This window comes from Trichomycterus rosablanca, chromosome 11 (assembly GCF_030014385.1).
Source record: "Trichomycterus rosablanca isolate fTriRos1 chromosome 11, fTriRos1.hap1, whole genome shotgun sequence".
In the NCBI taxonomy this organism is placed as follows: domain Eukaryota; kingdom Metazoa; phylum Chordata; class Actinopteri; order Siluriformes; family Trichomycteridae; genus Trichomycterus; species Trichomycterus rosablanca.
In genome coordinates this window covers 5,171,859-5,197,189 of record NC_085998.1, presented here as the reverse complement: position 1 = coordinate 5,197,189, position 25,331 = coordinate 5,171,859, and the positions used below count along the sequence as shown (strand labels likewise).

The 25,331-nt window shown below is 40.9% G+C and overlaps 1 protein-coding gene across 1 annotated transcript; it reads left to right on the top strand.

Moving 5' to 3' along the window:
• Positions 1–66: 66 nt before the first annotated feature.
• On the top strand, positions 67–25,331 carry tars3 (threonyl-tRNA synthetase 3). The gene is made up of 21 exons (XM_063004978.1): positions 67–466; positions 1,652–1,720; positions 1,927–2,016; positions 2,252–2,344; positions 5,811–5,998; positions 6,923–7,046; positions 7,252–7,376; positions 7,947–8,064; positions 8,842–8,906; positions 10,279–10,357; positions 11,185–11,331; positions 13,403–13,501; positions 14,006–14,172; positions 14,469–14,631; positions 15,575–15,712; positions 17,173–17,250; positions 17,339–17,439; positions 17,989–18,093; positions 18,349–18,421; positions 19,559–19,673; positions 21,995–25,331. The coding sequence occupies exons 1-21, from the start codon at positions 86–88 to the stop codon at positions 22,141–22,143; spliced, it is 2,667 nt and encodes an 888-aa protein (XP_062861048.1). The 5' UTR covers positions 67–85; the 3' UTR covers positions 22,144–25,331.

Below are 25,331 nucleotides of genomic sequence, written 5' to 3'. Positions count from 1 at the left end.
GAGTGTAATTGCACCAGGTGTCGCTGTGGATCTTCTATTCTTTGATCTATTTGATGACAGACCGTCTCAGCTGGGGGGTTTAAAGATGGCCGAGTGCATGGCGGCGCGGTTAGCGGTTCAGGAGCGGCAGATCGCGGCTCTGAGTGAGGAGGTTGGCCGGCTGAGGGACGCTCTGAGCGGGGGTGGAGGTGTCGGTGCCGGTGCCGGTGCCGGTGCCGGTGTCGGTGCCGGTGCCGGTGCTGATGTACTGAGTGGATCCGGGCTGGTGGAACTGCGCTCCGAGAACCAGAAACTGCGCTACCGGCTCCTGCACCTGCGGCGCGCGCTGCACTCACAGCCCCAGCACGAGACGCAGCAGCCGCAGGCCAGCACGCGCACAGGCCGCGAGAGCACCAACACAGCGTTAATCAAAGAGAAGCACGAGAGCGCCGCGACTAATGCAACAAGAGAACGCGCAGCACTGAAGGTTAGTCCTCATAAAGGAATTGCACTGGGTTAAATAACAATAGAGGTGATGATAAAACTGTGCTATTAATAACAAACAGTTTTGTTTTAATGTCCTTCTTAGTGTTTTAACATTTTACCATTAATAATAATAATAATAATAATAATAATAATAATAATAACTGTAACAATATTAGCTTTATATATTTGTATTTCATGCCATTTTATTGAGCTTTTTGTATTATTGTTATTATTATTATTATTATTATTATTATTATTATTATAATTACCATTGTAGTTCTACTACAAATAACTATTTCAAATAGTAATAATAAAAGTAGAACTTGTATTTATTATTGTTTTACTATCATTGTTGTCTACTATCTACTAATAATATCAATAACGTGTTTAATTGTGTCTATATGTATTTCTATTAGTATACTTTACTTGGTACTATTCTAATGTAATTTAAAGAATTATTATTATTATGATTATAATAAATGAAGCTTTTATTACTACTCTTATTAATAGCATGTTAAGTCATATTTTTATATACATTTATTTTATGCTATTTTTATTATTATTATTATTATTATTGTAGTTCTACTACAAATAACTATTATCAATAGCAATAATAAAAGTAACCATAATTGTTTTATTGTTGTTGTTAATGATAATATTTCTACTATTAACATCAATAATGTGTTTAATTGTGTGTATGTAATTCTATTAATCTAATTTATTAGGTACTATCCTAATGATAATAATTATTATTATTATAAATGACGCTATTTTTACTACTTTATTAATAGCATAAAAAGTAATAGTTTTATATACATTTTATTTTATGCCATTTTTATTGGGCTTTAGGTTTACTCTACATACCTAATAATAATAACAGTAATAATAATACTTGTTGTTCTATAATTATTAACATTATTTATATAATATAATTATTAATTAGTAATAATTAATAATTTTGTGTACAAATTTATATGCTATTTCTATCAAGCTCTTTGCATTTTTAACAATATTTTATTTTATTATTATTATACACATTGAATATAAGTTGTATTCCTATGATCACAAATAACCAGTACAACTTAAATAGCAATACTTGTATAAGTCCATGCCTTTATTTATTTAGTATTGATTAGTATGGAACGTCAGTGTTTGTTGATGTTTTATGTGATCATGCTCTCTGCAGCAGGCTGAGGTCAGAAATCCAGCGGACAAGAACAAGAAGAAACAACAAGCCAAAGCAGATGTGGTGGAGGTACTTCAACATGTCCAACTGTCTTTGTCGCTCTATTGTTCTCTGTAATAGATATTTATTATTGATCCATTATTATTATTATGGGATGTACAGTATGAGCATGCATTAATTGCTGGTCTTAATAAATATATTGTTTTCTTCATTTATTGTTGTCTGTTTTATTTATTACTGTAAATTATTGGTTTATTTTTCCATCCCCATTGTAGCGTCCTGAACAGTCTAATGCTCCTGGTGTCCAAAACACAGCAGAGCAGAACAAGAAAAAAGAAAAACCTGAAGGAGATAAAGTGGTGGAGGTAATTCAGCATGGAGAGTTTATATTAGAAAACCTACAATAAACAAACCAAAAATTAAGTGTTTTTTTGACTAAAGTTTGTGTTTTAATCATTAAGTCACAGACGAAAACACTTACAGGTATATGTAAACTGTTACCTTTAACAGGAGATTATTTTTTGATTACTTAGATAATGAATGTATTATTGTCTATTATTTAGACCTAATTGGTTTTTTATTTTGCCACGCCCGCTGTAGCATGCTGAGCAGCTTAAAGCTCCTGAAATCAGAAATGCAGTAGAGAAGAACAAGAAGAAAGAGAAGCCGAAAGGAAAGGAAGGACTGAACGAGGTATTTTAACTTAAATAAATTATTTTTCTGTGCTAAATAAATACATTGTTGATTCAGATTGAAATCTTGTAGATTATCGTCTGTTGCACTGTTATTGCATCAGGAAACGACTGTCTCCCTTTAGGACTGGATATAGACGGAACATATTTTTAGACACCAGAGTTCAGTTTTGAATGCTAAACGTTTATTTATACACGTTACAACATGCTGCAGCGTACTGACCTCAGATCAGAATTGGAAGTCAATATGTCAGTAATGGAAGTTAATATTTAGCAGTTCCTTATGTACCTGTTATCAAACAGGTTTGGTTCCACTGGAAAACACTGGGTGCAAGACAGGAATACCCTGGACTGGGCAAACAATGGGAACAATGTACAGTGTATCACAAAAGTGAGTACACCCCTCACATTTCTGCAGATATTTAAGTATATCTTTTCATGGGACAACACTGACAAAATGACACTTTGAAACAATGAAAAGTAGTCTGTGTGCAGCTTATATAACAGTGTAAATTTATTGTTCCCTCAAAATAACTCAATATACAGCCATTAATGTCTAAACCACCGGCAACAAAAGTGAGTACACCCCTAAGAGACTACACCCCTAAATGTCCAAATTGAGCACTGCTTGTCATTTTCCCTCCAAAATGTCATGTGACTCGTTAGTGTTACTAGGTCTCAGGTGTGCATAGGGAGCAGGTGTGTTCAATTTAGTAGTACAGCTCTCACACTCTCTCATACTGGTCACTGAAAGTTCCAACATGGCACCTCATGGCAAAGAACTCTCTGAGGATCTTAAAAGACGAATTGTTGCGCTACATGAAGATGGCCAAGGCTACAAGAAGATTGCCAACACCCTGAAACTGAGCTGCAGCACAGTGGCCAAGATCATCCAGCGTTTTAAAAGAGCAGGGTCCACTCAGAACAGACCTCGCGTTGGTCGTCCAAAGAAGCTGAGTGCACGTGCTCAGCGTCACATCCAACTGCTGTCTTTGAAAGATAGGTGCAGGAGTGCTGTCAGCATTGCTGCAGAGATTGAAAAGGCGGGGGGTCAGCCTGTCAGTGCTCAGACCATACGCCGCACACTACATGAAATTGGTCTGCATGGCTGTCACCCCAGAAGGAAGTCTCTTCTGAAGTCTCTACACAAGAAAGCCCGCAAACAGTTTGCTGAAGACATGTCAACAAAGGACATGGATTACTGGAACCATGTCCTATGGTCTGATGAGACCAATATTAATTTGTTTGGTTCAGATGGTCTCAAGCATGTGTGGCGGCAATCAGGTGAGGAGTACAAAGATAAGTGTGTCATGCCTACAGTCAAGCATGGTGGTGGGAATGCCATGGTCTGGGGCTGCATGAGTGCAGCAGGTGTTGGGGAGTTACATTTCATTGAGGGACACATGAACTCCAATATGTACTGTGAAATACTGAAGCAGAGCATGATCCCCTCCCTCCGAAAACTGGGTCGCAGGGCAGTGTTCCAGCATGATAATGACCCCAAACACACCTCTAAGACGACCACTGCTTTATTGAAGAGGCTGAGGGTAAAGGTGATGGACTGGCCAAGCATGTCTCCAGACCTAAACCCAATAGAACATCTTTGGGGCATCCTCAAGCGGAAGGTGGAGGAGCGCAAAGTCTCGAATATCCGCCAGCTCCGTGATGTCGTCATGGAGGAGTGGAAAAGCATTCCAGTGGCAACCTGTGAAGCTCTGGTAAACTCCATGCCCAGGAGAGTTAAGGCAGTTCTGGGAAATAATGGTGGCCACACAAAATATTGACACTTCAGGAACTTTCACTAAGGGGTGTACTCACTTTTGTTGCCAGTGGTTTAGACATTAATGGCTGTATATTGAGTTATTTTGAGGGAAGAATAAATTTACACTGTTATATAAGCTGCACACAGACTACTTTTCATTGTGTCAAAGTGTCATTTTGTCAGTGTTGTCCCATGAAAAGATATACTTAAATATCTGCAGAAATGTGAGGGGTGTACTCACTTTTGTGATACACTGTATATACAGAGGATGCTGCATAGGACCCACCAAACTGACCCATACACACCTGCTTAAAGGAGACCAGGTCCCCATTTGTCCTCTCTGTAAATCAAGAACTTCTATCAAACACATCCTCTACTCAAACACCATATAAGTTCACAGTCACACAAACACTCTTAACCCACCACCGTGACATTTACATAATCTATTAGTTAGCCATGATAATAGCCATTGCAGCTGACATGGTGTTAAGAATTAAACAAACAAACAAACCCTGGACTGGGCACCAGTTCATTGCAGGGCTTCAGCATCTCCATTTTTATCCCAAGCTCCTGAATACCCCCGACATTAGGAACATATAGCAAGCAGTATGGGACCCCCAGAACAGAAACAAACTGTATGAAATACGCCCCACCATCCATTCCCAAACCAGAGTACTACCAAAAAACATGGTAACACACTTGCCCTTAATGAAAGTGAAATGTCCTTCCCTTTGTGAGACTTCCTGCACCATTAAACACTTACTGATCCTTTGCCCCAAATACATATGCACCCATAAAACCTCTCTGTACAAAATTAAATAAAAGGAAGGCTCAGATAGCTCAAGCTAAGGAAATCTCCCATTAAGACCTCCACTGTAATGTACCTGCTGTAATATAACCTTATTGTGACCAACAAACAGTCCACTCATACCCCCCTTCACCAGATAATGATAGTCAATCATCAGTGGCTTGGTATCGTATTTTGGGTCCTGAACTATTTTCATATTTTAGATTACACTTTCCTAGCATGGTAAAATGAGCTGTTTTTGTTTTTGAATAAGCTGTAGTGCATTATTTTACATCAAAGGTCAAATGACAAAAGCTTTTAACTCAAAATACCAGAAAAAGAAACGTCACTGTAAAATGTGGTGATGGTAGCATCATGCCATGGGGTATGTTTTCAGTAGTAGGGACCACAGTTTTGGTCATGATTGATTTTGGGTGAGGGGAAGGAGTTAACTGATTAACTGATGCACAGACCACATAAATTTAGGACAAAATCCTGCTTCTCTTTGCCAAAAAGCTTTAACAGGAATAGAAGGTTTGCGGGGCACTCAGGTGGTGCAGCAGTTCGTCCTGTCATCCCACCACAGGTCTTAGTATGGCCACTGGACTGGTCTGTCCCTCAACAGACACAGTTAGCTGTATCTATAAAAGAGAATGCTTTTAGGGAGTGACCTCTGCTGCTGCAACAGTGATGCATCCTGCCAGGTCCAGCAGCCAGCGCAATAGTGGAAGATTATATATGGATAAAATTCACCTCTTGTTGGTGAAAAGATGTGGTCGTCAGCTTTACTGTTGCTGCAGGAGGCATTGTACAGGGATTAAATCTTTCTTGTTTGGTTCCAAGTGTCTGATAAAAAAAAAAATCATGTTATTACTATAGAAATATGTTTTAAGGCAGTGTCTCTTTCTCCATGCGCAGTTACACCCCTGGCCCAACTACATCCCTGAGCGCTTGGAGCTCTACGAGAGACTGAAGAAGGAGAGCGATGCTATTTTGGCCAAGCAGGCAGCAAACAGTCAGCCTTTCTGGGTTCAGCTACCTGATGGACAGAAAGTGGAGGCTCAGTCATGGGTCACCAGTCCATACCAGCTGGCCTGTGGCATCAGGTGGGTAACTCGGTTTAGACGGTTGTACTGCATGTAACATTTATATGTAGAAATTGTTAAAAATTCACCCTTCTGAATGTTTCTTTTAGAATTTTAATATTGTAGCTGCCAGTTTAGTTTACACACTTTCAGCTCCTGTACAGACGCTGCTTACAGCCACAGAGAGGGCAGCTAACCACACCACCAACCAAAAAGGAAATATTCAACCACACTAAAGCAAAGCCACTACTTAAATTCTCATCACAAACAAAACTGCAAACACACGTCTGAGAACTGATGCAAACTTACAGTGGTAACCTGCAAGCAGCAATAAAACCTGCAATACATTAATAAAAATAGCCTGTAAGCAGTCATGGCCCAGATTTCCACTCACCGGAACATTGGGAGCAGTTTATGCCACAAAGAAGGAGCAACTCTGTATTGGTTTTGGAATAGCCTGTCTGACAGGCTTCTGTTGTTCAGGTGTCCACATACTTTGGGTTATCTAGTGCAGGGTTTTTCAAGTTTTTTTCCAAGTAACCCACATTCTGTCCATGACTGACCACAACACAGGCAACTCAAGCAATGCATCAAAACAAAACACAAAACAAAATTTACTTTATTAATAAAATTGGTGGCAATCTGGTCCCACTGTGGCTTACAAGGTGTAACGTAAAGCCTCAAAAGGGTGGCATTTGTGTACAAGTTTATTTCGTTTTTATGTGCCTTTTAAAATGCATTTATTTAATTATTAGTGTTATATTATTATTTTTTCTTCTCTCTGACACATTTTTTTGTCTCACAACCCACTCAAGGGTCTCGATCCAAGGTTTGAAACCTGATCTAGGGCCCAGCTTGCAGTTTCAGCGTTTGCTGTTTAAAATATTTCACTGCTCTGTTTTGTGTGGTGTGTGTGTGTTTGTGTGTGTGTGTGTGTGTTTGCAGTCAGGGACTGGCCGATAAATGTGTGATTGCACGTGTGGATGGTGAGTTGTGGGATCTGGACCGTCCACTGGAGAAGGACTGCTCTCTAGAACTGCTGCGCTTCGACAGTGAAGATGCCCAAGCTGTGAGTGTTTGAACTACGACCTTTAATATGTACGTCTAGTGTCCTAGAACAGTTATAAGAAGGGTCCAGTTACCCTGACCAGGATAAAGCGTTTAGTTGAAGTGAATGACTGAATGAATGGATGTTCTGCTGATGTTTCCACATTAAATAAACCTAAATCACATCAGACTCAGACAGATTCAGTGTTTATTCTCTGTGCTACCAGGTGTATTGGCACTCCAGTGCTCACGTCCTGGGAGAAGCTATGGAGCGTTTTTATGGAGGCTGCCTCTGTTACGGACCGCCCATCGAAAATGGCTTCTATTACGACATGTTCCCGGATAGGCAGAAGTAAGTGTCAGGTTTACCGTAGCTTCCCCGAAGATTTTTTTTACCACCAAAAGCAACAGAGTACTAGTGTACCTAAAGCACTTTACCCTATTTTGGTTTTCCTATCTTTGTTTAGTAATAAATTTTTATTTATAAGTAAATATAGTCAAAAGATGTGTGAATTTGAAGTGGATCTAAAGTGTGGATGATGAGTAACTACCATTATTGAACCGCTTTTTAGCCATACTTTGCTGTATACTAGCACATCCTGTGGCAAAAAAAGTACTTTCTTTCTTCTATTATTTTTTTTAATGCATTTTCCTCAGTTTTCTCCCAATCCTATCATATCCAGTTATCTGATTCCATTTCACCTCTACTGCTGCAGACCGAGGAGAGCCATGACTAGCATACGCCCCCTTGAAATGTGCAGCCAACCACTTCTTTTAACTAAAAACATGTAGCGTCTCATCATTTAATGCCATGTGGATGCAAACTTTACTTACACTACACACTTCTGAACTGGTGTAGTTTATTCAAAGTGCTGGTTTTATTCCTCTGGATTAAATGGTTTAACTGTTTTGTTTCTGTTAGAGGAGTGTCGAGCACCGAGTTTGGAGATCTGGAGTCACTCTGTAAGAACATCATGAAGGACAAGCAGCCATTTGAAAGACTGGAGATTAGCAAGGAAACCCTGCTGGAGATGTTCAAGGTTTGTTTGTGTGTGTAATGAATGGCTACCGTTCCTGTCATGAATGTAACCAAAGTGTAAAACATGACATTAAAATCCTAATAAACAAAGTTCATTAGTTCACACAAGTTTAATATCGAACACAGTCATGGACAATTCAGTGTCTCCAATTCACCTCACTTGCACGTCTTTGGACTGTGGGAGGAAACCGGAGCACCCGGAGTAAACCCACGCAGACACGGGGAGAACATGCAAACTCCACACGGAAAGGACCCGGACCGCCCCACCTGGGGATCGAACCCGGGACCTTCTTGCTGTGAGGCGACAGTGCTATCCACTTAGCCACTGTGCCACCCAAGAGATGTTCAAGGTAAAATTATGTATATAAATGTAAATACATACATGTTAGGGATGCACCAATAACAGTGTTACCAAGTACTGCTATCAATACAGACCCGATCTAAAATAAATAATTACAATTAAATAATTACGGACAGATTCTCACACAATTTTACTTTTACAATATTTTTACCAGTTTTTTTTTGCACAGATGTTGTAGCTAGCTTTCAGGTGCATATATACATTAAGTCACAAGGACACACAGGGAAGGCAGACAATAAATAAAGCCAACAATAAGTACATAAATAAATAACTCCAGACTCATGTGTGGGGTAGAGGGGCTATGCATTTGATTGCTTGTGGGTAAAAGCTATTTTTTAATCTTTGTTTTGGCTCTGATTGATCTGTCTCTTTTGGATGTTCATATTTAGACCGTTTTGATCTGCTTTTGTTTTGCAGTATAACAAGTTTAAATGTCGGATCTTGAATGAAAAAGTCAACACACCAACCACTACTGTGTACAGGTAAATCAGTCCACACCTTTAAGGAGAGTTTATTAGTTTTAAATCATTCTGGGATTGCCTAGTTGTTACAGAACCAACGTTTTTAAAGCTTAAAGGATACAGCAACACATTTCACTTTATTTCCATTAACCGGATGCCGGTTCACTGGGTTATGCTGGGCAGGATGCTAATCCAGAGATGTTTCTTTATTTTCTCACGTCTCCACATGACTATGCTTCAGCGCATTTTTGAACAGATTAACTGTGGATTGTATTCAATCTTGGTGCTCAGTAGCACAGCCAGCAGAAGTGGTTTGGCTGCGCATCATGTAAAAGCAGCAACATGCAGCACAAAGCAGAAAGTGCTTATTATGTAAAAGCAGCTTTACTGCTTGAAATCAAATCTTGTGTCTGTCAAATATAGATCGTAGATCTAATAAACGTGTGTTCTTTAATTATTGGACAATGTTAACAAATACAGCTTAAATAATTTAGTGAGCTGCTGCACAATTATGCAGATATTTCCCGGTAACTGATGCCATAGACAACTGGATTTACCATCTTCTGCTCCAGACCTTCACTGAGTGACGAAGCTTCATTTAAATTGCAATTAAAAAGTTCACATTTATAATTAGTTACATGGTCATGGTGGGTGCTGGAGCCTATCCCAGCTCTCAATGGGCACAATGCATGCAAACACACTGGACAGGGTGCCAGTCCCTTGCTGGGTGGATATACACTGATCAGCCATAACATTAAAGTACACTCTTTCCATTTTTATCAGCTCCACTTACCATATAGAAGCACTTTGTAGTTCTACAATTACTGACTAGTCCATCTGTTTCTCTGCATGCTTTGTAATCCCCCTTTCACCCTATTCTTCAATGGTCAGGACCACCACAGAGCAGTTATTATTTAGGTGGTGGATCATTCTCAGCACTGCAGTGACACTGACATGGTGGTGGTGTGTTAGTGTGTGTTTTGCTGGTATGAGTGGATCAGACACAGCAGCACTGCTGGAGTTTTTAAACACCGTGTTCACTCACTGTCCACTCTATTAGACACTCCTACCTAGTTGGTCCACCTTGTAGATGTAAAGTCAGAGATGATCGCTCATCTAAACTCCAGCAGCGCTGGAAACCGGAGCTCCTGGAGGAATCCACACAGACACGGGGAGAACATGCAAACTCCACACAGAAAGGATCCGGACCGCCCCAACCCTAGACCTTTTTGCTTTGATTTTGTGCTGATTCTGTTTGTGTCAAAGGATCTGTAGGGTTACTGAGAATGAGGATTGCAGTGCTACTGCTTTACAAGCAGATGGCGCCAGACTTTGTTCTCTAGTGGGACATTTTGAACTGGTTGAACTGGTTTAACCGGGTGTTTACTTCTAGATGTGGCCCCCTGATTGACCTGTGTCGAGGCCCTCACGTACGGCATACAGGCAAGATTAAAGCACTGAAGATCTACAAGGTGTGTCGTGCATGACTGAATAATGCATGTTTCAGACTGCCAGTAATATCAATGTGTTTAAGTCTGACCTGACTCAGCATTTAGATACACTTACTAATGAAGCACTTGTTCAAAACATTTGTAGTGTAATTATATAAAGTAATTCTACTGTTATAATATTTATGTTGTCACTACAGTTATTTGTTTAAGGGTTGTACCAGGCAGCCAAATTGTACCAAATTGCTTTTTTGCTTTGAAACAAGACATATGTCAATTATACACTTTAAAGATATTCAATTGATTAATGTACAATTGCAGTCAGAAATATTCACCCACCTATTATGCGTTATGGTGTGTTTAATTGAATACAACTGTATGAAATGTCTCAGTAAACAGAGAAAGAACATTTATTGAGGTTGCAGAACACCCGACGCCTATCTTGGTTTCGTTTTAACACCCTAAGCCTTTGTGAGTCCAGTTTCTAAAGGTGGCATCACTTCACAAGAACATAAAGTCATGGCACAACATTTGTGTATTTTGTTCCTTGACTTAAAGCAGAAAAAACTGCGATCTAAATTCACATGACCAAATGTGAATATACTACTACTAATACTTTATGTACTAGTGAAAACATATTAAAGTATAAATATTTACTGTAGCAGCTGCCTGGCAGAAAACCAGTGATTAAGTGTGGCATTTAATGAAATACACAAACACTGTGCCCCATGCCCCCCGGGCGAGCCAGGTTCTACATGTTAAACTATAATTCATTATATAATGACGACGATTAGGTTTACTTGAGTTTAGCAGATTGTTTTTGTAAAATTGTTCTTTTTGTTTTTATCTAGAACTCATCTACGTATTGGGAGGGTCGCTCAGACATGGAGACACTACAGAGAATCTACGGGATTTCTTTTCCAGACAGCAAGATGCTGAAGGAGTGGGAGCGCTTTCAAGAAGAGGCCAAAAACCGAGACCACCGAAAAATTGGGAAGGTGAAGCAAAGCTAACTGAATTTGGCCATCTTGCTTGGGTGATCATATCTCAGCATGGTCTTAGTGTTGATTTTTTAAAAATATGATTCAATGGTTAAAATGTTTGTTTATTTTCTTTTCCAACCCTTTTGCTTCTTGATAAGTTATTTTTGCACTCCAGCAGTTGTCAACCTGTACAAAATCTAGGTACCTATCTTGCCATAACAATGACCAATGTGTAAACATGGCGTTAAACAACAAACAAACAAACAAACAAAAACTCCAGCAGTTGTCTGGGTAGATGTGAAATGTAAGAAAAGACGAATACGGATCATTAACATCCTAACAATTGGTACAAGAAGTTGTTGTAACATCTATAGTAGCAAGCTGTGGGAGACGTGGGGTCACTGGCAGCACTACAGTTGATCCTGCTCGGTATAAAGCGTATAAAGTAAAAAAAAATGGAAAAAGCATCAAAAGGGAATATTTGGAATACATTTTATTAGAGTTGCATTGTAGTTCAGGGTTTTTCAGACCTTGGTTGTGACCCTTGGGTGGGTCGCGAGCCAAAAAATGTGCCACAGAAAAATAATAAAAGAAAATAAACGATTTTTAACAGGCACATAAACAGGAAATGAACTTGTACATGAACGCCCCCTTGTGGAGGCTTTACGTAACCTCTTGTAAAGCACAGTGGGAACAGATTGCCACCGTTTTTATTAATTAAGTATACAGTGAAACCTTGATTTTTACCGGACTAAAAGGAGGGTGCACTGGGCCGTAAAATATGATTGTCCAAAACGGAGAGGTTTTTTTCCAGGGGTGTGAAAATCTATAAAAATGCAGCACTAAGAAACACAAGTGCTAAATGTGCACATATGATGCACAGTAACATAAACATAAAACGCTTAGGTGAGAAAAGGTGAGAACAAAGCGAGCCTTCCAACAAAATAAAGCCTATCACTCATGTAAATAGAGAGACGTGCGTCGGCTAGCAGACGATTGCTGTATTTACACAGACATTGTGCAATTTAAAGCTGTGCAAATAAAAACAGTACCATGTGCAAATTGTGAATCAGGTAGTACCAAGCAGTCAAGTAGTAGGTTTATTGTCTTTCGTGGGTATTGTAGGTCCTGCGTCCTTCTCTTGCACCAGTGAGAGTTATTATAGTTTGCCACAGCTGTGGGCAGAAATGACTTCCTATAGCGTGCTTTGTTGCATCAGAGTTGGCAGAACCTTCCACTAAAAGCACCTTGCTGTTTAATCAGCAGGTCATGTGTGGTGTTGTCCATTCTCTGCTCAACAACTAGCTCTAGGGGCTCCAGAGCAAAACCCAGCACAGAACCAGCCTTCCTGATAAGCTTGTTAAGCTTCTTGGAATCTTTGGCTCTAATGCTGCTTCCCCAGCAGATAGCTGCATAGAAAAGTCCTCTGATAAATCCAGAAAATGAAAGGAAGCCACTTTAGTCTGTGTGTAAATGTTTTGCCGAATGCAATTGATCTTAGTTGCTTTAAAGAAAGCAGATCAAAGGAAGTGAAACCAGACGTGCATTTTGCTTTTGCAACCTTAAGAAAAGAAGAGCATGAGCACGTCTCCTCGCTCTATGCTTCTATGTGAAGTGCAGCCATGAAAAGTGAAGGCTCGTCTTATGCCACGTTCCCGATTTAAGTGTGATCGATTCCCCCCTGCTGTTTCACTCTGCCAGCTGGTACTGAAAATATGACTTCCTGTGCTCTGCTCTCAGCTGGGGTCCGTGTCTGAAAGCCTCAGTAGAAACTCGGCAGTACTTTTAAATTTAAAGACGAGAGCACCGGTGGGCCGTATGGTGCAGCATGTTCTGTTGGGCCCCGGTGCCATACGTTGGGGGTCTTTGGAGATGAAGGGCTCTGAGAACAGTTTGTTCAGGGAGTTTAGAGCAGATTTGATGCCATGTGTCACCTACGATCCCTGTGGAGATGCAAAGCTCCAGTATTGCATGTCCTCCTACTGAACATACAGCAAGTGACGATGAGTTCCTCTTCTGACCCTGGTTCAATTTCTCTCTCTCTCTCTCTCTCTCTCTCTCTCTGTGTGTGTGATGGTTTGATCAGGATCAGGAGCTGTTCTTCTTTCACGATCTGAGCCCAGGCAGCTGTTTTTTCCTCCCTCGTGGTGCCTACATTTACAACACTCTCACAGAGTTCATCAGGGTAAGCATGTGTTGTACATTCATTCATTCATTTTACCTGAAAGCTACACTTGACCTTGCTGATATGCCTCCAATGCTTCCTGACCAGGCAAGTCACTAGATTTTGTAGTGTATCTGTGGGATTTTGTGCTTTCATTTGTCATGTGAGCGCTTGCCTGGCTCCCCATCAATTTTTCAATTTATCTTAACTCTATTTGACACTCCTACCTAGTTGGTCCACCTTGTAGATGTAAAGTCAGAGGCGATGGTGGTCACAGGACGCTGCCCACGGGGCGCTGTTGGCTGGATGTTTTTGATCCACCACCTAAATAATACCTTCTCTGTGGTGGTCCTGTGGGAGTCCTGACCATTGAAGAACAGCATGAACATATGAATTTGAACTTTTTTGTCTTTTCAAACCATTTCACCTTGTCTGTATTCCATTTTTACAACCATGTACTGCTGTTTATGCTTTTACTTTGATGTTTATTGTATGTTTATGTTTTTGTCTGTGCTCTCTGGACAGGAGGAGTACTGGAGGAGAGGTTTTCAGGAGGTGGCGTCTCCTAACATCTACAATAGCAAGCTGTGGGAGACGTCGGGTCACTGGCAGCACTACAGTGAGAACATGTTCTCCTTCCCTGTGGAGCAGGACATCTTTGCCCTCAAGCCCATGAACTGTCCTGGGCACTGGTAGGTCATTTACACAACAGTGTTTGGGGCTTTCATTATGTTAAAATAAAACATTAGATACATTTCTGCTTGTTTTGTGGGTGGCACAGTTGATGGACTGGTGCTGCAGAGCAACATGAGTTGCAGTCCTCCATTAGTGTACATACTAAACGTGGGACTTAAGGCAGAGCTTGTAATATTATGGTGGAAAAGCACCGAACCAGTCAGAATTTTGGCACCAGCATCAGCATCATGCCGGTGGAAAAGTGCTAATAGTGATGTAAATTCCTGTACACATTCCCATTTCTCTCCTCCAGTCTGATGTTCAGCCATCGACCGCGGTCGTGGAGGGAGCTGCCACTAAGGCTGGCCGATTTTGGCGTGCTGCACCGTAACGAACTCTCAGGGACTCTCACCGGCCTCACCAGGGTGCGACGCTTTCAACAAGACGACGCCCACATCTTCTGCACTATGGAGCAGGTAAAGCGCACGGCTACCTGACCTACAGAAGAGTACAGAAGAAATGTATGAACCCATGTCACCAGCGAGCTGTGCTGCAACCCAGTGCCACCCTGTATACATTTTTTTTTATATTGTATTGTTATATTTTAATTAGGGCTGTCGAAGTTAACGCCATATTAACGCAATCTCAATTTAACGCGATTAAAAAAATTAGTGCCGTTAACGCAAATTTTATTTGGCCCTGCGAGTCATCCGTAGTTCATGTTGAGACTTGACCGTGTGGTCTGACTGGTAGAACCAACGTTTTAACGTCGGACTTGCCACCGTTTGTTTCATTTGAGGTGTGTTAACATAATGTAACCGAGTGTGGTAGTGATGCACTTGCTTAATAAAGAAATAAATACACGCTATATTCACAAATTGTCGGGAGCAGAACACTTTATTAACTTCTTCTGTTATGGTACCGAATAGCGGACAGCTAGAGTCATTACGTTAGCCAAGCACGCTACTCCATGAACTATGGAAGCCCCAAAGGGTCAAAACACACTCACTTCGTGTAGAAACGTCCATCAAACCATTGTCACGATACAACCACAACAAAGTCTGTTCTCTGATGGAGAAATTTTAACCTACAATCTGACATATATACGAAGTCAAGGGTCTCTGCTGGATAGTGTTACTGCCTAGTATGTGAGTGAATAAAACTCCCTTACAGTTTTCTCTTGTCCCAGCAGTTTTTAACATAAGTACATTTAGCATAAAATGTGTTCACCATTTTAATTGTAACATTTCACTTAAAAATCCTTGTTTTCTATAACATTCACACAGATTTTTTTTAATGTGATTAATCGCGATTAACTATATGAAATTCTGAGATTAATCGCGAGTAAAATTTTTAATCGTTTGACAGCCCTAATTTTAATATTTATCTTGGTGTTTTTTTCTGCTTTTTTGTTGTTAGATCGAGTCTGAGATGAAGGGCTGTCTGGACTTCCTGCGTTGCGTCTACGATGTTTTCGGCTTCTCCTTCCAGTTGAACCTGTCCACCCGGCCGGAGAAGTTCCTCGGGGACGTTGCGGTTTGGGACCAGGCAGAAAAGGTACGCCCTCGCTGTCCGGTTTCTTCTGTGATATCTGGTTTAAATAGCTTCTCTTCACCTTTTAGCTATACCAGATGCCAGGACGGCACGGTGGCTTGGTGGGTAGCACTGTTGCCTCATGGCAAGAAGGTCCTGGGTTTGATTCCCTGGAGTTTGCATGCTCTCCCTGTGTCTGTGAGGGTTTCCTCTGGGAGCTCCGGTTTCCTCCCACATTCCAAAGACGAGGTTAATTGGAGATACAAAATTGTCCATGACTGTGTTTGACATTGAACTGATGAATCTTGTGGTGTTCATTCAAGAAGGGAATAGCCGGATAGGGACCTCATAACTGATGCATTTACGACCTCTGCTGGATGATTGATGGCGTCTGCACAGAGTCATTCGAGGAATAATGCGTTGATCAGGGTGTGGCTCTCCATACACAAGGCTGATCCACGTATGAACTTGCCCCGTGCAGGTGAAAAGATGCAGTCGGCTGTGTGAGGCTGTCAGAGGGGCGTGTGACAGATGTACACAACCCTCCAAACTGGTCCAACTCCATTAGATTTGAAGTCAGGACCCAGTGACTCCAGTGTGAATGCAAGCCGGAAACAGTTTTCGGAAAATTGGGGCAACAGTTTAACAGATTCAGTCCTAGTTTGTTTCCTAGTTTATTACTGATACACTATACAGCCAAAAGTATCCGGACACTAATTGTATTTAATGAGTTAAGGCACAAGTGTCAATCGCAAGAGCTTAAAAGACGTATGATTGTCTTAAAATACTCTGTAAAATCGTACATAAACTGCATCTCCCACAATGCATGCCGATTTTGTGACCCGCAAAGTGACCGCATCCCGCCACTAGATGATAGTGTTTTCACATCAGCATTTATCTGAGGTAGTTTTCCAACAAGTGATGCTGAGAAATATTTACAAATAATCCCAAAATGTACAAGAAGAGAAAATTGAATTTAATGAAAGATGAGAAAGTAAATACAAGTTTGTGCTTTAAGAAGAAAAACCGGTCCGTCTCTTGTGTTATGAGGCCGTGTCTATGGTAAAGGAGGACAATATAAATGTAGATGTACGTGATACAGAATAAATTTGGCATTTTGACACCAAACACAGAATTTTGCCTCCAAGAAAAACAACAAATTGTCCAAGAATTAAAAGGCGACTGCAATCACAGTAGGATACGTTACAATCGGCCCTTTGAAGGCCACCATGATGCAGATGTGGCCCTCGGTGAAAATGAGTTTAACACACATGAGTTGAGGCATTTTAAACAGCCTCTTTGCTTACAAACATATTAAATAAATTGTTGGGGAAAATTATAAATGTGTGTAAATTGCTGTGTAAAACAAAAAAATTATTTCAGGTATTAAAGGTTCACTAATACAGTTCTGAGATTAAAATTCTGGAAGCATCTTAAAATGTCGAGCTTTAATTGGTGGTTTTTGTTCCCTCTGTATTGTGCAGCAACTGGAGAACAGTCTGAACGAGTTCGGTGAGCCGTGGAAACTAAACCCCGGTGATGGAGCTTTTTATGGTCCAAAAGTAAGATTTGGGTCGTGCTGAAATCGTAAATCAAAAGGGCAGTGAAGTTCTGCGCTGTTCTTATGATGATCTCTTTTTGTTACTGTAGATTGACATCAACATCAAGGATGCGATTGGGCGGTATCACCAATGTGCCACCATCCAGCTGGACTTCCAGCTGCCTATTCGGTTCAACTTGAACTTTGTGGGGTGAGTCGAGTTAAGGATTTATTTACAGGATGTAAAGAAGAATGGTAACTCTTATTTAAAGAAATACACTCTCCCAGGACTGCAGTGACACTGACATGGTGGTGGTGTGTTAGTGTGTGTTGTGCTGGTACGAGTGGATCAGACACAGCAGCGCTGCTGGAGTTTTTAATCACCTCACTGTCACTGCTGGACTGAGAATAGTCCACCAACCAAAAATATCCAGCCAACAGCGCCCCGTGGGCAGCATCCTGTGACCACTGATGAAGGTCTAGAAGATGACCGACTCAAACAGCAGCAATAGATGAGCGATCGAACTGTTCAGGTGAAAAGAAGCAGCCGGGTACTGCACGTGTTTCGGGGGGGGGGGCCTGCTGGATCGTGTACGTCTTTGTAGTCACCCGTAAAAAAATTCTGAATCTGTCCGTTCCACTCTTAATAGCCAAATCAATGTCAGGTTGAAACATGAACAAGTGCTACAGTCACAACAGGCAGGCGTGGTGTAGCTAGTTAAACATGCTTTAGCGCTGCTGACAATGTGTTTCATTACAGGAAAGATGGAGATGACAAAGCCAGGCCTGTTATTATCCACCGTGCCATCCTGGGCTCAGTAGAGAGAATGATCGCCATTCTAACAGAGAACTATGCAGGAAAATGGTACGTTTATCAATGTTTTAAAACCTTTTATTAAATATCAAGTGTGTATAATAATGTTTGTGTTTAATTATCTTAACAATTTACTGAAAAACATTTGAGAACTGTTATTTATTCGAAGTAAAGTTACCAAAAACCTATAACAATTAATTAATTTTGTAACAATTACAGTAATCACAGTAACACATATTCTTGTAACACATTTCCATTGCAGAACTACTGTGTTTTATTTATTTATTTATTTTTTTACTTTTTAAGGCCGCTGTGGTTATCTCCTCGTCAAGTTATGGTAGTGCCTGTTAATCCGTCCCTTGAAGAATATGCCAGTAAGGTAGGCATCTCTGAACTCTGTCATATTCGTTTTGAAGTGTTATGTCCAACAAGCTCATGGTCAGGTGTCAACATACATCTGGCCATAAAGTGTGTAGAGTAATATGTGCATGTTCTCCCCGTGTCTGTGTGGGTTTCCTACGGGTGCTCTAGTTTCATTCCACAGTCCAAAGTCATGCAGTCAGGTTAATTGTAGATACTAAAATTGCCCTATATGTGAATGTGTGTTTGCCTGCCCTGTGATGGACTGGTGTTTGTTTGTTTGTTTGTTTATTAGAATTTTAACGTCATGTTTTACACTTTGGTTACATTCATGACAGGAACGGTAGTTACTCATTACACAAGGTTCATCAGTTCACAAGATTATATCGAACACAGTCATGGACAATTTAATGTCTCCAATTCACCTCACTTGCATGTCTTTGGACTGTGGGAGGAAACCAGAGCACCCGGAGGAAACCCACGCGACCATGGGCAGAACATGCAAACCACACAGAAAGGACCCGGACCGCCCCACCTGGGGATCGAACCCTGGACCACCTTGCTGTGAGGCCACAGTGCTACCCACTTAGCCACCGTGCCACCCTGATGGACTGGCGACCTGTCCACAGTATTTACTACCTTTTGGCTAGTGAATTATACCCACCGTGACCATTCTATCACACCGTGATCATTTTATAAAAAATGTGAACCGTAAGTGAATTTGTCATCTTAAACTAATAAGGGTGGCATGGTGGCTCGATGGGTAGCACTGGGGAAGATCCCCAGGTGGGGCGGTCCGGGGCGTTCTGTATGGGTTGATAACCTTGACTTGAGGAATCCTGGGTAAACTGTAACTACCAATCCTGTCATGGAAAAAATGACATTACAATCTTAATAAACGACAAACTTTAATGGAAAATGGGAAAATGTACTGAAACATTTATACAGTTATAATTAAACTGAAGTTAATCTGTAAAATTTGCTTTCTTTGGTCGCCTTTATGTCCAAGTAGATGATGATTCTTCTCTTTTTGTGGACATACTTCATACATATGCATGTACAGCCTGCTGTTTGCCTCTGACAGCGTTTGAGATGGGCATTTGAAGGATTTGTGTTGGTTGCATGATTCACTGCAGCAGAATGTGTCCCTCTGTAGGTGTGTAAGCAGTTTGTGGAGGCGGGCTTCATGGCGGATGCAGATCTGGACTCTGGCTGCCTTCTGAACAAGAAAATTCGTAATGCTCAGCTTGCCCAGTACAACTTTATTATGGGTAAGAAAACAAATCTAAGGTCTGATTAGGCACAACATTATGACCACCTTCCTAATATTGGGTTGGTCCCCCTTTTGCTGCCCCATACGCAACAAACTGTGATGCTCTGTGTATTCTGACACCATCAGAACCAGCATGAACTTCTTCAGCAGTTTGAGCTACAGTAGCTCGTCTGTTGGATCGGACCACACGGGCCAGCCTTCACTCCCCACGTGCATCAATGAGCCTTGGCCGCCCATGCCCCTGTCACCGGTTTACCACCTTTCCTTCCTTGGACCACTTTTGATAGATACTGACCACTGCAGACCGGGAACATCCCACAAGAGCTGCAGTTTTGGAGATGCTCTGACCCAGTCGTCTAGCCATCACAATCTGGCTCTTGTTTTCCTGCTTCTAACATCAACTTTGAGGATGAAATGTTCACTAGCTGTCTAATATATCCCCCCACTAACAGGTGCCGTGATAAAGAGATAATCCGTGTTATTCACTTCACCTGTCAGCGCTCATAATGTTACGTCTGGTCGGTGTATATCCACAGTCTTACTTAAACTATGACAGAAGTATTGGGACACCCCATCTAATTATTATATTACACAATAATTCATGTCTTTCGACTACAACAATTTATAACAGGTGTAATAAATCAACATTAAACAGTTTAGGTAAGACCCTTTCCTGTTCCTGCATGATTGTGCTGCTGTGTACAAATCAAGTTCTTTAAAGACATGAAGAAAAGCTCAGTTTTAAGAAACTCCAGAGTCCTGACCTCAGCCCCACTCAACAGCTCTGGAATGAACTTGAACATCAACTGTGGCTTTCTTAAGCAACATCAGTGCCCAGCCATACAAATCAGCTCTTTGACTAATTGGGCACAGATTCCCACAGACATATTTCAAAGTCTTGTAAGAAGCCTTCCCAGAAGAGTGGCTGTCCAACAAGCTCATGGTCAGATGTCCAAATACTTTTGGCCATACCTTTAAGATGTTATTTTTAAGACGTTACCTTTAAGTTTTGACAGGTACAACATGCCACTGTCTAACTAGGAGTTAAAATACACCTGGTTACATTTTGTTAGTCTATTATAAATATGTCAGTGTTACCTAAACATGTCTAAGATTTTAAGAAACTGGTGGTTCTACCCAGAAGTGTTTGGCTTGCTACAATTTCTACAACAAATCTGTCAGAAGTTTATAGAAGTCACAAAAATCCCAGAATAAAACATCTTAGAAAACCTACAGATGTCAGCTACATTTGTTTTCAAGTCAGGACCTACAGGGAATAAAACCATTTATAAAACCATTAGCTCCTTTACTGAGAACTGAGTCTTGTACAAATGTCCACTTGCCAAAGAACATCCAGATCGGTTGTCATCCTCCGTTATTGGTAGAAAGAACATTGATCCAGCTATAATTCACAGAGGGCTGAGCAATAGTAATTCTATTAGAGGTCATTTTCCAATCACATCTTCCCTCTAACTGAACAAGAAAGACTCTGATCTGATTCTTAATATATAAAAAAGAAAAGACTGAACGATCCTGCCATGAATGGTAACCAATGTCTTGACATGGTGTTAAACTGATAAACAAACAAACGTCTTCCCTCTAAACGGATGGGCTTTATCACTATTCCAAAAGCAATAAGGTGAAATAAAGCATCACTTTTCCACATAATCACCTTCTGATGCATTTTTCCAGCATTGTACCAACTTTTTAATGCCATCAGCAAAAAAAATTTTTGGTTGAACTCGTAGCCACGGATGCAGCGCTGCTCTCACATCATCATCACATGAAAATCTTCTTTCCCTTAAAGCTTCTTTGATCGTCCAAAAAGGTGGAAATCAGATGGAGCTAAGTCTCTCAGACACGACTGATTACTACTCCTCCCACCCTCACCGCTTCCAACCAAAATATATAAGTGCGAAACTTTTTGAAGATCCCTCGTATTTTGTCAACCTCATATATGTTTTATTTGCGTTTTTTTAAAATTTGTGTTTACTTCTTGTCGTGGTTCTCAAGTGACGATGCAAGTTGTATTACGAGGTGTCTGTGTGTGTTGTGGGTGTGTTTGTGAAATTCCTATAACAAGTCAATGATGTGTAATAATTCCAGGAAACAGTGATTAATTTTGACAGATATGAAATCTAGTCCACTGTCCGGATGTTTTTTTGACACACGCTCATGTTCTCACTGCCACTGACTCTTCATCTCATTTGCAGATGAAATGTGTGTTGCTGTTACACCAACTGTTGCTCCTCCAGAGCAGCTGCAGTGCTGATCGCTGACAGCGTTATTTGTTTTCTCTCTTCTTGTTTTACTTGGCAGTGGTCGGCGAGAAGGAGAAAACGACTAACGGCGTGAATGTGCGCACGAGGGACAACAAGGTCCACGGAGAGCTGACCGTCCCGGAGGTTCTGGCTCGACTCAAGCTGCTGAAACATTCGCGCTGCAAGAACGCAGAAGAGGCGTTCTAAACACTACGGGTCTGATCTCAAATCGAAGAAATACAACCTCCTCTCACTTACCCTAGTTACTTCTGTTGGATCTGTAAGGAAGAACTGCTCGACCGTGCAACTGCTGATTGTATTTCCAAATTTTATTTAATTAGCATTGTCTTGGTGAAACGTAATGAAAGTATTTTGATTTGGATTTCAGTGGGAGGAACTAGGGGATGTAATGGGGGTATTTTTTTCTTTTGAATCAGGATAAGATCCTGGAAAGTTTCCTAATTTAAGAAAGTATTTAAGACAAAGTGTGCTGGGAAATGTTGTCAATAATAAATGAAAATTATTGATGGATTTCAACAAGTATTGAAAGAGATTACAAGGGTCTGGAACCATATACAGGGTGTATGCAGGTATTTTAGGGTTATATAGACATAATATCCCCCCAAATTCTGATCTTAAACCACATGAAGGGGCATTAAAATGTTAAAAGTAGCACATTGGGTGTGTTCGAAAATCTAGTGAGCTGCTTTGCTGTCTTATTGCCTACACAGGCAGCTGCCTCAGTAGAGAAGATTCTAATAAGTCATCGACTCATAAGGCAGGTTATTCGAACGCACTACTTAGACAGCGATAACATCGGGTTTTGCTTACTAAGTTAATACAGTTAGCATCATGCCATTCAAACCAATGGGATGAGGTGTCACAACGTGCTAGGATGTCAAATAACATCTCCCTCCGTGTACCGAAAACGGTTACATTCGCTGACAAGCCAGACATGTTTTGTACACGTTTATACAAATAAAAAATCAATGATTTATTTATTTAAGTTTGAAAATAACCCTGTTCGTTTCTTCGCACCGTCCTGTGAGAAAAGTTGTGCCGCACTGAATGCTGGGATTGCCTTCGCCACTAAGGCAGCATCGGATGCTCCCTCGTTCTTGAGTCAAAATAGTGTTGAAATTTTAAGATACCTTACTAGTGAGCATATTAAGGCATATAGGATTTCCAACAGCCTCCTTCTCGGGAGTGCGCACAGGATGAAGTAAAATGCGTCTATGTAGAGAGCTCACTAGGTTTTCGAACACACCCATAATTTACTCCAGCCTTAATTCAGCCACGTTTCTTTAACCTCCCCCTTTGGAGTTTGATTTGTTTATTTTCTGTAAACTGAGTCTGGTCCTTCCCTAATAGGCTAAAATTCCTGACAAGTTGCTGAAAATTTGGTCTGAACGGCTAGCTTTGCAAATCTAATGCGAGATTAAAATATTGTAAGACACATAAAGCAACATTTTTATTTTTAATTTGCATAATTTACCACCGATTCATCCTGACCAGGTCCAAGTGGGCCCGACGGCCTGACCACCTCACCCTGGAACCACTGGTAACAATGCAGTAACACATCTTGGACAGGATGCCAATCCATTGTGGGGCCTTGGCCATCATTTCCACAGACATAGCCAATCATTTCAGTGTGACACCCAACCGCCCGACATTCACCACTGGGGATTCAAACCACGGCTCCCGGTGGCAGTAGGCCAGCGTAATCCATCACTGCACCACCTGAGCGCCCATGGCATTTTTATTTTTGAATTGTTCTGCATGTTTGTCCAAGAGCATATTCTCTTTTCAGTACTGGAAACGCAAGTAGCTTTGAAGCTACATTCAAAACGTACTACAAATAAGATCAGTAATTACATCGTGTAGCATGGTGTCATTTAAAATAACATTATTTCTATAAAAATTTGATTGACTCTTCTAAAAGATGCTGAAAAATTCACTGTAAACTATCATGCTGTTGCTTTATGCCACTGTCTTGCTTAAGGGACACCAGACAAAATTACCAGCCCAAGGTTTAGGACCATGCATCTTCAGATATATAAAAATGTATTTCTTAATAAGGCCTTAACTAACAGAGTGAATTGAGGCAAATTGAGACTTTAAAAGGATATGTTGACACCCTGTTTGTAGACAGAATGTATTTAAGTGCAATTCACATTCACTGGCCACTTTATTAGGTTCACTTACCTTATATGCACATTCACTGGCCATTTGGTGAGCTTTACATAGCATATAGATGCACTTTATGGGTATATGATTACCAGATGTTATTTGGATGGTAAACAGTTTTCAGTGCCAACATGATGATTACGTTGCAGTGTGCAGTTCTGGTATGAGTGTATTATGTGCAGTAGCAGATCCAGAGTTTTTAAATACTTGTACTGTTTAAATACATGCACTGACCTCTCTAATAGAAATGTGTACACTGGCCACCGGTCGTGTGGGTGGCGTCTGGTGGGCATAATTGGCAGTGCCTGCAGCAGATACTAATTGGCCACCGTATCTGCTAGGGCGGGACGGCCAGGCTACGTGTGAGTGGGAATTGGCGGAAGAGACGCCTGTGCAGAATGCAGGGGCGAGAAGAGGAGGGCTGTACACGTGTCGGAAAGAGGCATGGGCAGCGACGTGCTCTCTTCGGATGCAATCGGGTATCCCCCAGCAGCGGAAGACAAATTGACCGCACTAAATCGGGAGGAAAATGGGGAGAAAATGCATTAAAAAAAGAAATGCATACACTGTCAGATTAGGCCATTGATAGCTTAATGGTTTGGGTACTGGACTACTAATCAAAAGGTGGGCTATAAAGCAGGGCCTTTAACCCTGAACTGCCTGGATCGTAGTCAAAAACAATTATAGTTTGCTTTGAATAAAAGCACAGGCTAAATTCCAGAAATGTAAATGAAACCTTTTCATGCACATCGTCTGTTAACCCCCGTTAACCTTCCATCAGTGAACAGGTTCTGATCGTAGGATGCTGTCTGCTTTATATCTCTGGATGGAGAGCTACTCTGCACACATCACACAACACTGCTGCACCTGATAATGGTCTCTTTCCATTAATGGTTGGAGTACAGGGGCTGATCAAGGGTACAGAGCAGCATATGAGCTACAGTCTGTAATTGTAAAGCCACAAAAGGCATCAATATAGTACGTAAAATGAAATGGACAGTAAAATTGTGTACAAAAAGGGGAATCTAAGAAAGTGGTGAGTGAGTATAGTTCTGTAGATGGTTTTGATGGAGGTGACATGACTTAAACCCTTGTGAATGCAGCAAACTATCTGGGTTTTTTTGAAGGAAAGTGATGATCATGATGGAAAATGTGTAGCACTGATGTCTGGTAATTGTGAAGAATAAACATTTCACAGCAGCATCTGA